Below are 13,059 nucleotides of genomic sequence, written 5' to 3' on the forward strand. Positions count from 1 at the left end.
CATCTTTTTATTTTACCTGAGTATCCATGTAAATAGTTTATTTTGTCCGTATTCTGCATTAGTTTTATATTATATTATATTCACCTGTTTGTATATTCCTGTCGTATTGTTTAACACGTTTCCTTGCTTTTGTTCAGGAATTTGCCTGTAAATGAACTTTGATGATATTTTGATATTTTGCTCTCGTTCTTTTTTTTTTTTTTTTTTTTTTGAATAAAAATTCATTTAAAACATTGATTCCATACTTATTGTTATTATTTAATCAGTTCCTCTTTATGTTGATTAACAATAAAAGCAAACAGACAATAATCGTTTAACGCCTTTTGATTTTGCACGTAATTTATTTTGAACTTCATCTTTCTTTCCGAGTTCCTGCAATAGAAAATAATGAAATGATATTGAGAGAAAAGGATTCATGAAGCGTGAATTGCTCAAAGTGAATATTGTCCAGAAGCCGTTTAGGTCGTTAAGTTTTTATCGACAGTTCTGAATGCATGAAACAGTAAAAACAATGTTTGATTTACAAGTTTTTTAGTAACGTTTTATTTTGGACAGGTTTGATTCGCTTGTGTAAGCATCTGAAACTTTATCTAAACTATTATCGTGTATCCGCGAATATTTGGGAAGATCTGTTGACAGACATTTCAGTGAGAGATTGTTTATACGTATCTATGAAAGACAACATGACCCAAACTTATATACATAACTGAATTAGTAATCGTTTATAAAAAAACTTTAAGCTATCGTTTGTTGTTTCCTCTACCTTTCAATGCGAAGATATTGTTCTACTAGCAATTTGCAAGATTCATTCATGATCAATAAAGTGGAAAAACAAAATGTCAATTCATTTTAAATTTTTGATTCAAAGTTTAGATTAATGAGAAATGTATAAGAAAATTAACAATGATAATGATAGATACATACAGGGTATCCCTGTCGGAAGCGGCTCACATTCACAAAGTGGACATCCGTTAGCGTCGGATTTGTAACCAGTAAAACAATCCTTGAAACATGAGAATATTCCTGGGCACGCTATTGTTGTCATGGTAGTGGAGGGTGCAAGGGTTGATGTCGGCGCATGCGTAGGAGGGTGAGGTGTCGTCTGAACAACAGGAAGTACCACCTGTAAGTATAAAGATTACGGGAAAAATAATATGATTGTCCATTTTAATTATATACAACAGGAAAGAGAAGTGTATAACATTTTGATTCCGTTTCGAATTTGAATATGTGTCACACTTCATGTTCTTGACGAATAAATGAATGAAAATGAATAAATAGCAACCTAACAGGAATATTGAGACAATTTCAACACAGCTTTGTTTATAACACTTTGTTTCAATAGTATTTTGTAACCTAACAGGAACATTGAGACAATGTCAACACAGCTTTGTGTGTAACACTTTGTTCCAATAGTATTTTGTAACCGAACAGGAACATTGAGACAATGTCAACACAGCTTTGTGTATAACACTTTGTTCCAATAGTATTTTGTAACCTAACAGGAACATTGAGACAATTTCAACACAGCTTTGTGTATAACACTTTGTTTCAATAGTATTTTGTAACCTAACAGGAACATTGAGACAATGTCAACACAGCTTTGTGTGTAACACTTTGTTTCAATAGTATTTTGTAACCTAACAGGAACATTGAGACAATTTCAACACAGCTTTGTGTATAACACTTTGTTTCAATAGTATTTTGTAACCTAACAGGAACATTGAGACAATTTCAACACAGCTTTGTGTATAACACTTTGTTCCAATAGTATTTTGTAACCTAACAGGAACATTGAGACAATTTCAACACAGCTTTGTGTATAACACTTTGTTTCAATAGTATTTTGTAACCTAACAGGAACATTGAGACAATTTCAACAAAGCTTTGTTTATAACACTTTGTTTCAATAGTATTTTGTAACCTAACAGGAACATTGAGACAATTTCAACACAGCTTTGTGTATAACACTTTGTTTCAATAGTATTTTGTAACCTAACAGGAACATTGAGACAATGTCAACACAGCTTTGTGTGTAACACTTTGTTCCAATAGTATTTTGTAACCTAACAGGAACATTGAGACAATGTCAACACAGCTTTGTGTGTAACACTTTGTTCCAATAGTATTTTGTAACCTAACAGGAAAATTGAGACAATGTCAACACAGCTTTGTGTGTAACACTTTGTTCCAATAGTATTTTGTAACCTAACAGGAACATTGAGACAATGTCAACACAGCTTTGTGTGTAACACTTTGTTCCAATAGTATTTTGTAACCTAACAGGAACATTGAGACAATGTCAACACAGCTTTGTGTGTAACACTTTGTTCCAATAGTATTTTGTAACCTAACAGGAACATTGAGACAATGTCAACACAGCTTTGTGTGTAACACTTTGTTTCAATAGTATTTTGTAACCTAACAGGAACATTGAGACAATTTCAACAAAGCTTTGTTTATAACACTTTGTTTCAATAGTATTTTGTAACCTAACAGGAACATTGAGACAATTTCAACACAGCTTTGTGTGTAACACTTTGTTCCAATAGTATTTTGTAACCTAACAGGAACATTGAGACAATGTCAACACAGCTTTGTGTGTAACACTTTGTTCCAATAGTATTTTGTAACCTAACAGGAACATTGAGACAATGTCAACACAGCTTTGTGTGTAACACTTTGTTCCAATAGTATTTTGTAACCTAACAGGAACATTGAGACAATGTCAACACAGCTTTGTGTGTAACACTTTGTTCCAATAGTATTTTGTAACCTAACAGGAAAATTGAGACAATGTCAACACAGCTTTGTGTGTAACACTTTGTTCCAATAGTATTTTGTAACCTAACAGGAACATTGAGACAATGTCAACACAGCTTTGTGTGTAACACTTTGTTCCAATAGTATTTTGTAACCTAACAGGAACATTGAGACAATGTCAACACAGCTTTGTGTGTAACACTTTGTTCCAATAGTATTTTGTAACCTAACAGGAACATTGAGACAATGTCAACACAGCTTTGTGTATAACACTTTGTTTCAATAGTATTTTGTAACCTAACAGGAACATTGAGACAATGTCAACACAGCTTTGTGTGTAACACTTTGTTCCAATAGTACTTTGTAACCTAACAGGAACATTGAGACAATGTCAACACATCTTTGTGTGTAACACTTTGTTCCAATAGTATTTTGTAACCTAACAGGAACATTGAGACAATGTCAACACAGCTTTGTGTGTAACACTTTGTTCCAATAGTATTTTGTAACCTAACAGGAACATTGAGACAATGTCAACACATCTTTGTGTATAACACTTTGTTTCAATAGTATTTTGTAACCTAACAGGAACATTGAGACAATTTCAACACAGATTTGTGTATAACACTTTGTTTCAATAGTATTTTGTAACCTAACAGGAACATTGAGACAATGTCAACACAGATTTGTGTATAACACTTTGTTTCAATAGTATTTTGTTATCAATGATGTTCACATATTATTGATTCCCGGAAGATATATTTAACATTTGAAATACAAATAATCTATTACATTTGGTGTTGTGGACGCTGGAGTGTTCGATAGTAACGATGAAGAAGTTGAACTGACTGGGAACATGGTGGTCGATGGACTTGATGAGACTGTTGAAGTTGTAGCAGTGACACTATGTAAAGCGGCTGTCGTTGGTATAACAGTAGTTGATTGCGATGCTGTAGAAACTGTAGGGCTTTTTGTTTTAGAAGGTTGATATGATGTTGACTGGGTTATCAATGTAGTTGTACTTGTTGGACCTGTCGGAGTTGTCGGAGTTGTTCTTCTTGGACCTGATGGAGTTGTTGGAGTTGTTTTAGTTGGATCTGTCGAAGGTGTGGACATGGTTGGAGAAGAAGGTGTAGGTGACTGAGCTAAAATAGAAGACATATAATATATATTACTTCAGTTATACAAAAATGTAATATTATTCGATGACGCATTTTAATTATTCCTGATATATAAACATGCATTCTAAAGACCATCTTCGAATATATAATGATTAAAAATGAAACGGGTATACATAATTGTCACCTATATACAACGTCATAGCTGAACACATTCAACATGTGTGGGTATATACTACTTACAGCATTGACAATGAGGACATCCGGTCTTGCAATCTATAGAAGGTGAACAGGGACTATGAATTACTTACGACATTGACAATGAGGACATCCGGTCTTGAAATCTATAGAAGGTGAACAGGGACTATGAACTACTTACGACATTGACAATGAGGACATCCGGTCTTGAAATCTATAGAAGGTGAACAGGGACTATGAATTACTTACGACATTGACAATGAGGACATCCGGTCTTGAAATCTATAGAAGGTGAACAGGGACTATGAACTACTTACGACATTGACAATGAGGACATCCGGTCTTGAAATCTATAGAAGGTGAACAGGGACTATGAACTACTTACGACATTGACAATGAGGACATCCGGTCTTGAAATCTATAGAAGGTGAACAGGGACTATGAACTACTTACGACATTGACAATGAGGACATCCGGTCTTGAAATCTATAGAAGGTGAACAAGGACTATGACAATTCATCCAGTCGTTGCTACATTGCAAACTGCCAGGAATATAGGCTGGATATACAAAATAATACATAACTTATATGTGATAATTTACTATAATTTGATATTATAATGTAATATAATATTATGATTTTATTAATGATCTTTTATTTAATTATGTTTTCACATATGGGCACATCTCTGTCTTACTATAAAAAAGACACACAAGTGAATAACACCTTTTACTAATTTAGGGTTTAATACAATAGAGCCAGACAGTGAATTAAACTACATCATACAGCTGTTTCGTCTTCCTAGGACTCATCAGTTATGCTAGGATCTTAATTGTTGAAGCCTTGGAGGAAACAATGGATCGAGAGAAAAGTCAGCATTCAATAATTAGATATTTGTTGTCAATCAGACAATTCTAAGATGGCGTCAAGTGCATGTGCATATTTTCAACAGTGTCGATATACATATGAAATAAAACGTGGCATACAGTTTAGATCACATGTCAAATAATCCCAACATACTGAAATGGTACTTAAGATACGAAAACAAATGACAGAGTGACGCCCCCTTATACAATCAGTTATCTCATTCTTTGTTTCATTCAATAGTGAAGCCGTATTCCGCCTTACACTCGTCCGATCTACGGCCAAACCATCTTTCAAAACTAAAAAAGTACATGGTAGTTGCATGCTGAAGTTTGTTACCAAACTGTGATACGAAACTAACGTCCACTTGGATTGGCTGGGTTGTCACTTGGTTGTACCATAGAACCGCTGGGATTGGATGGGTCGAAATTCGGATTTATCATCGGATTGGCTTGATTTGTACAGTCACATGTACATCCGGTGGAACTTCTCTTAAAGCACAGTGGCTGGCAGGTGAAGATCAGGTTGGAACAACTGTCTGACTTACTTGAGGAGCTGAACAGAAAACCTGTAAATAAGGCAGATGATGTAAACACTACCCAATTGTACTGAAAAGTCACGCAAAAAAAAAAAAAATAATGATAAAGAACCTAGTATGTAAAACACCGGTAGCATATGACAAAATAATTTTATTTCCTTTAAAAACAGTAACGGGTCAATAAGTTCAAAATATGATAAAAATACAGCTGATTTCTTTGTTTTGTTTTTACCTGTAATTTTAGTGAAACCGTTCGCTACTCTGCTGTTCAAGTATTGACATAGCAACAGATGAAACACTCGCGCTATTTAGAAATAATGTGTGAATTGTTTTCAGTCATCGTTATACACGCTTTATGGTTCCGTTGTTCTTATTTGAGAACGTGACATTATGTGGTCAGGCCCCACTTGTATAAAACATCTCAACTTGAGATTTCCTCAAGTCGAGATTTTCCTCCGCTAATATCTCCTTGAAAATATCTTGTATGAAAATTCCTCAAGGAATTTCAGGACATCCTAGCCGATGCCTTCCTCCTGTTCCTTGAGAAAATTTTATACAAGCCGTTTTCGAGGATATATCAGCTGACGAAAATCTCGACTTGAGGAAATCACAAGTTGAGATGCTTTATACAAGTGGGGCCATGCCTACTTATTCCTGGGGTGTGTCGTCAGACTTCAGTCAAGTTGTACTTTGAATATGTCAGATACTTTTAGACGAACGTAATTTACACGTGTATATTTTGATACTATTCAATTAATAAAAACATTGTATTTGGAGTCAGTATCTACTTACATTGTACACTGTAAAGCTGGAAAACCCCAACAATCAATACTATCCTGGGATCCATTACGCAACACTTCTGTACAGCTATGTCTGGGAAAGGGTTTATCTTACCACCAAACAGTTCACTTGTTAACACTACCTGACCTTTAGCTATGGTCCAATCGTCCTTTTAACAATAACAAATATAATTTTCAACAATAAACTATATACTGTACGTGTATTGTATATCGCCACATGCACAAAGAATGAAATAGACTATTTTAAATTTTATGATAAATAACTTTTATTAAAACAATGAATTGAAGCTGACTTAGCTTTAAATTTTGTGTACAATTATAGAGTATCAGTAAGTATTCATGTAAGATTAGTCAGCTTAAAGGTCAAATAAAATGAATAAATACTTAATTTTTGAGGAAAAAATATTGATATTTAAACACCACGTGATATGAATTTGTTGGTAAAGGTACTATATATAGGTAATAGTATTTAGCCATTTGATGAGAAATGACAAATGTAATTATAAGGCTTTCCGAACATAAAAGGCACAACACAAGACAGTTGATTACAATAAACTTTTATCTCATTTCTCTTTACATATCACCAGTAGTAACATCAAACACGAAACTGAAATTGGATATGGAAACAAGTTTTACAACCTATATAATCCATCTCCATTTAGAGAAAAGTTGATTGAGTGATGAAGCTTGACTTATATAAAGCTTGAGTACTTTTTCATAGCAATGCTTCATACACAATAATTCAATAATGAAGACACCATGATATTTATATAGAAATAAAACAAAAACAAAAGCCCAGACATCGATTACGTTGTTAATAACTATATCTATCTATAACATTTATCATTAAACAGACAAAGCGTAGCCGGACAATGTGTTGACCGATGTCACGATCTCTCCGATAAGGCTATCACACCATCTGGCGGGAACTGGACATACGTAATGATTAGAAGCCTTGCTGACCAGAGACTGACCGTCAAAATACCAGGAGATATGACAATTACTTTCAGGCCAGTGTCTTTTTCTCAAAATGACAAGAAAGTATGTCAAATGCTCGTAGGACGGCGTCTGGCAGTCAAAATGCACAAGAGTCTATGACAAATCTTGTAAATTAAAGTCTGGTCCTCAAATGACAAAAAACACATGACAAATTCTTTTAGCGCCCGGTGGTGAAAATGCCCAGGACGTATGACAAATACGCGTCTTACGGTCAAAATGCCCATGACATATGACAAATACGCGTCTTACGGTCAAAATGCCCATGACATATGACAAATACGCATCTAGTGGTGAAAATGACTTGGAGCTATTGCAAATAATTTAGATTAACGTCTGACATTCAAAAGGACTAAGGGATAAGACAGATACTTGTAGAGCCACAGAACAAAGTTCAAAGTAAGATTTTCTTGTAAATCACAGTTGAACTCTTCCTCATTGCTATATCTCTTATAAACTATAAAGAAGTATCACGTACAAAACATATGTTTCCTTGTTAGATTATTCTATCTCTGATTAATTACCTAAAGAGCTCAAAAGCACAGTACCTACGTTAACATGACCATCCTAATAGATAAGGGCGGTAACTCTGTAAGCTATTTTTTAGATCAAGATTATTTTTGAAAAGATTTTCAAACTACTCAATAGTATTTATCAGTTTTTTTCTACGATAAATCGCCCAACACAAAAGTTGAATACACAAAAAAATTATTCAAATTTATTTTAATGTTGAAAAAAAATACAAAAATTGCATTTTGTAAATTTAACTCCAGATGTCCTGATACCACGATGATTTGATTTCATCAGTTTCTGAAATAAAAATTAGAAAGGAGACAGTAAAAGTCAGATATACATACAGGGGCTGATTGATGACCTCTACCGCTATCAATGCCTTTGACCTTTTGGTTCTGAAGAAGATGTTAGATCTTATCTGAGCTCGAGGATGGATAAACCCGGTCACTGAAGACCTTTTTTATTTCTATTTTCCGAACATTTTTTTTTCGAAACACAAACAATTAAAACAATAGAATTTAATTTCATGTTTTGGAATGAGACACAAGCCAATTTATTAAAAATATTAAGTATGAGGAATGGAACTAATAAATTTATAGATTTTATAAAAGATTTAACTTACTGCATGTACAGGTCGTACACCCAAATACGTTAAATCCAATACAGTGACTAGGACAATCGGGAGAAAAGAACTCACATACGGTGGATTCTGCAGCACAACCGGAAACAATTGTCAAAAAAGATACATAGATTACCATCCACGATCAACAATATAACATAATAATGCATTTTACACAATGTACCCGGAATATGCATGTTTCCCCAATTAGTTTGTGTGAAATTAATGATCTTAATGTTTTGTCTGATGCTGCTTAATATAGATATTGTGCTTTGCAATTTCGATTTGTTTGCTAAACAAGCCCTGAGAGTACCAAATAAAATCTGAAAAGGTTTATGTCATATTTCAATATACCTGTACTTGTCAGATTTCATTAACGGACATATCATATTTAATATATATATATTGATGTTCTACTGTTATAAGTTGCATTTTGAAACTTACATATACGGAATGCCATTCATTCTAGCGTAAATGCCATTAATGAGCGGTAATAAAGCTAGTTGTCTTATACCTATATCGTGATCGGCACTTCCTGCTGTGGTCGTTGTTGTTTGCTGTTTGTTGTCGGCACCTGTAACGAAAATAACTTAAATAACAACAGTCAGATCTGTAAACCCTAACCGCACTTTCAAGCACATCATGTTTTACGTTCTTTGTACTGCTCATTAAACCGATAAATATTAATAAAATCGGATTAATTACTAGCACAATATATTTTCCATACACAGACTTTGATTTGATTTTGGTTCTATATTAGGGATAATGATTGTCTTATTTTATATGTTAAAGATATAATATTCTTTATAGAAATTACAGTTTTATCACTGGATTAAAGTTAAGTCACAACTAAACAATTAGTCGGGAAAACGAAAGGAATTTTAAAGATTTAACATTACTATAACACCAACCCATGGAAAATATTGGCTGGCTATAATAATAGCATCTCCTCTGATCTACCTCGTCCCACAGGGCGTTCGGATTGTGCCCGCTATCATCGTGGCAGGGCTCAGAAGAGATGACTAAATTTTAGATATATAATATTGTCTCTTCTTTTTAAGCCACTTCTGTATATGGGCCTAACACTCGCTTCGTCCTTCGTTCATAGGGCCGGAAATAAAACGATGGCTAGAACTTTAGATACAACCTCAAATATGTTTTATTATACTTTTAGGACAAATTAGACATTAGAAGAAATAATTTTTGTTAGAGGATGAAAATAACCCCGAGAGAATGTTTCTCTATATATAATTTCTTTCTCGCATATATACTGTGACACTGCTCACGTTTGGCGTTTAGTTTTAACTTTCGCCCACGAGAGGAAGGCTGTGGGTTTGAACTCTTTAAATACCGACGTCTTTAAAGATGGAAGGTTTTACTTACTCCCTGCTATCATTCGCCTTTGCTGAAGTTTTGAATGTGCTCGGACAAAGTCCTGCACGCTGTATTCAGCAGGTTTGAACCAGCGCCCACCTCCATCAAAAAAATATATCTTACCAGATAGATTGATAGATTTATCGATTTTACTGTTTTATTAATTTGATTGTCAAGTAGATTTATTTATTCGATTACATACTACAGATACAGATAGGACACAGCGTGCTGGGATCTATAGTTATACATCGTTGATGACATCTTGTCCAAGTAACCTCACATACTATATTCTCTTGTGGTCCGAGAATCTTCGGTCGATCTGTAGAAAATAAGGAGTATAAACTGCATTAGCTTGAAAGAGGTTTAGAGACGTGCACTTGCTAATTGTCAATTAAATTGTAAGTTAATTTAAAACAATCTAAACGGAATGAAACCGCATGATTAAACCGTTTCGTTGTTTAGAATGTATCAGATTTGCTTATGACGCAAATGTGGTAGGAAATTTAAGAGACAATGTATTCTTATTTCACCTTTTAATCATCTCTATAAATAACACTAAATGAATCGAATCCAACGTTATCAGAAAATAATTATTCAAAACATCAACTTTCATTCATTTTTATGCAAGACTGTCTTCCAATTAATAGTTACAGCTTCACGATTTGTTTTTGTTCTTGACACATATTGAAGTAAATTATCCCAGATTTATACCGGTAGTCTGTTGTTGTAAAGTGTTGTCGGTCTCGGACGTTCCACCAGCGTTATATCCTTGTCCCGAAAACCCTCCAGACATCCCTGGTGTCACAAGAAATTTACCCAACGCTGACTGTTGATCAGGTCTAAGAGCTGAAGAATTATTTTACGAAGAAGTCATCAATCTAATGAAACTTAAATACGATACCAAAATCATTGTTATATAATATCATTTCATTTATGATATGTATTTCAAAGAATTTCCAAATACAAGTCGTACAAAATACATACACATGGATGACATCTTTTTATAGTAATCTAGAGTAGAGCCAAACATTGAATTAAAATGCGTCACACAGTCGTTTCGTCCTTCAAGGACTCGTCAGTGATGCTACATCATACAGCTGTTTCGTCCATCTAGGACTCATCAGTGACGCTACATCATAGAACTGTTTCGTCCATCTAGGACTCATCAGTGACGCTACATCATATTGCTGTTTCGTCCTTCTAGGACTCATCAGTGATGCTAACAGCCTAAATGTGAAGCCTAGGAGGCGACTGAGGAAAACTCAAGGTAATTGAAAGAAAAGTGAAAACCTAGTTGAGGAGATTCTATAAATTTCGTTATTCCCATCGATCTTATAATTTTAGAAAAAAAGTCGAATACATGTCTATGAAATGAAACATGACAGGCAAGTAAATAGATAAATAAAAAAAATCAGCAAATTTTCTATCGAGGGAGGAAACATACACAACCTCCTGTGTCTGATGTCTTGCTGAAAGTATTCTGGTGTAGGACTGAGGCCAATTGACCGGAAACCATGTTTTCTTGGGTCTGATAGAACGGATTCGGTGCAGCATCTGCATTCTGGTTGACATCCGCATTTGCATCCACTATATTTTGTGCGTTGTTGTATCCCATGTTTCCCGCCATGACAGCAGGTCTCGAAACACTTAGCGGGCTTTGCATGTTGTTGAAATTTCCGGTTCCTTCGAAACTTCCGGCCATAAATGGGCTAGTTATTTCTTGTTTAGAGTTATCTCCCTTGTTCTGAAGGTCACACACGAACGGTATGCCGTAACAAGTTGATAACATAGTGTCCAGAAATAGACCTGTAATAAATACAAAGCTTTATATATATTATCAAATATGATATCCAGGTACAAATACGACAGGTATGTCAAATCTGAAAACTCCGATTCGCCATTGTTTTAACTTACTGATAAATGGAAAAAAAATAACACTGTTAAATAAGACAGACCAATTTAGACTTATGCCTGGACCGGGAATCGAACAAACGATCGACAGCAGCAAATCGCCTAGCCAAGAAATCTTTCAACTGTCTAACCGAGTCAACATAGCCAAAAAAAAGGATGTTGGGAAATTACATACACATAATTACATCTCTGTATTGATCTTTTTCTTCAAAACTTTTGCTAATAGAAAGTCTGCTTTTTAGTATCCAAATACTCCACATTGCTTAACACCAGTTGTTTGATTGTAGCGTCTCTATGGAGATTTAAAGAATGGACATTCACGACTGTGAAATTCAAAGTGTGCCTGTTGGTTTCACTGATTGCTGCCTGCAAGGATATTATAAGGAGGTCTTCGAATTATTTTTTTATTGTGCACCTCTTCAAAAGTCTGTTTCTCCCTAATAATATTTCTGTTGAATATAGCGGTTTTTTTCCGATAAGAATATATAAGGAAGAACACGTGTAGATTTTGTCACGTGATTGTAACCTTGTATTGGTTGGGGTATTTTTTATTTTATCCGAGTTTCATTTTGTCCTTTATCAGGTTTTTTCTTTAATGTTAATCATTGTTATTAAGTTAGCAGATTTTAGCAGGTATTTTTAATGATAGAACTTCAGATATTGTAAATAATTAGCCCCGTTCTGTTAATGTGAATACTTCAAATCACTTTATTTTAGCGAGTATTCAGTTTTGAGAGAGGTATGTGATTGTCTTATTCACGAATACAATATTTCGCGGTTCCAAACTACAAAAGTTATTTATTTAATTACAAAACAAGCGAAAGTATACTCCACAGGGATCTGAATTTGCGAATTAAGCTGTTCGCGAATAAACGCGAAACATAATCCCCGCGAAAATTGTAACAGTGTTAGGCTAGAAAATATATAACAACAAGCTAAATTAATTTAGATGTTTTGCAATTGAATACAGAGTCATAGGACGATAATAAAACATAGATAGTAGGTTTCGTTATATGTAGTAACACACTCATGGTAATTGATGTAAGTAAACACGTTATAAACTATGACATATATATAATATGCTTTGTTTAAAATGAAATCCACGCATAGATCAATATAACAAATTTAAGTACCAACATCAAGCTGCAATAGGCCTGTATCTGACAAAAGACACTGAAGTTCTGCTTTAAAATAAGATATTAATTCTCAGTGTTAATGTACGTGATAAAGATCCAACATTTGTTAGATATTTACAAATATTATCAAATTCAGACTTACCTTTGATGGACCAAGGTAAAATTAGAAGAAATACGATGAAAACAATGTCCATATCAGCGCTAAAGTCCCGGCAGAAATATTTCTATTC

At 34.2% G+C, this 13,059-nt stretch overlaps 1 protein-coding gene across 1 annotated transcript; it reads right to left on the reverse strand.

The window, feature by feature from the left end:
- Positions 1-598: 598 nt before the first annotated feature.
- LOC132554457 (mucin-2-like) lies at positions 599-11,571 on the reverse strand. Its single transcript, XM_060218775.1, has 10 exons — positions 11,232-11,571; positions 10,494-10,628; positions 9,792-9,881; positions 8,923-8,982; positions 8,412-8,498; positions 5,304-5,510; positions 4,533-4,637; positions 3,556-3,908; positions 925-1,123; positions 599-669 (listed from the first exon to the last, which is right to left on the reverse strand). Exons 1-10 carry the CDS (start codon positions 11,569-11,571, stop codon positions 599-601), a joined length of 1,647 nt encoding a protein of 548 aa, XP_060074758.1.
- Between the last annotated feature and the right edge of the window lie 1,488 nt (positions 11,572-13,059).

This window comes from Ylistrum balloti, unplaced genomic scaffold, assembly GCF_031769215.1.
Source record: "Ylistrum balloti isolate Yb309-2 unplaced genomic scaffold, AGI_CSIRO_Ybal_v1 Utg370406, whole genome shotgun sequence".
NCBI lineage: Eukaryota > Metazoa > Mollusca > Bivalvia > Pectinida > Pectinidae > Ylistrum > Ylistrum balloti.

Bases quoted from the DNA above. Each gene is read 5' to 3' on its own strand.
- LOC132554457 (XM_060218775.1), bottom strand. From the start codon at position 11,571: ATGTTATCAACTTGTTACGGCATACCGTTCGTGTGTGACCTTCAGAAC. The intron at 10,629-11,231 runs GTTGTGTATGTT...ATAATTCTTCAG, and splicing joins CAAGACATCAGACACAGGAG to CTCTTAGACCTGATCAACAG. The intron at 3,909-4,532 runs GTAAGTAGTTCA...CTTCTATTTTAG, and splicing joins ATGTCCTCATTGTCAATGTC to CTCAGTCACCTACACCTTCT.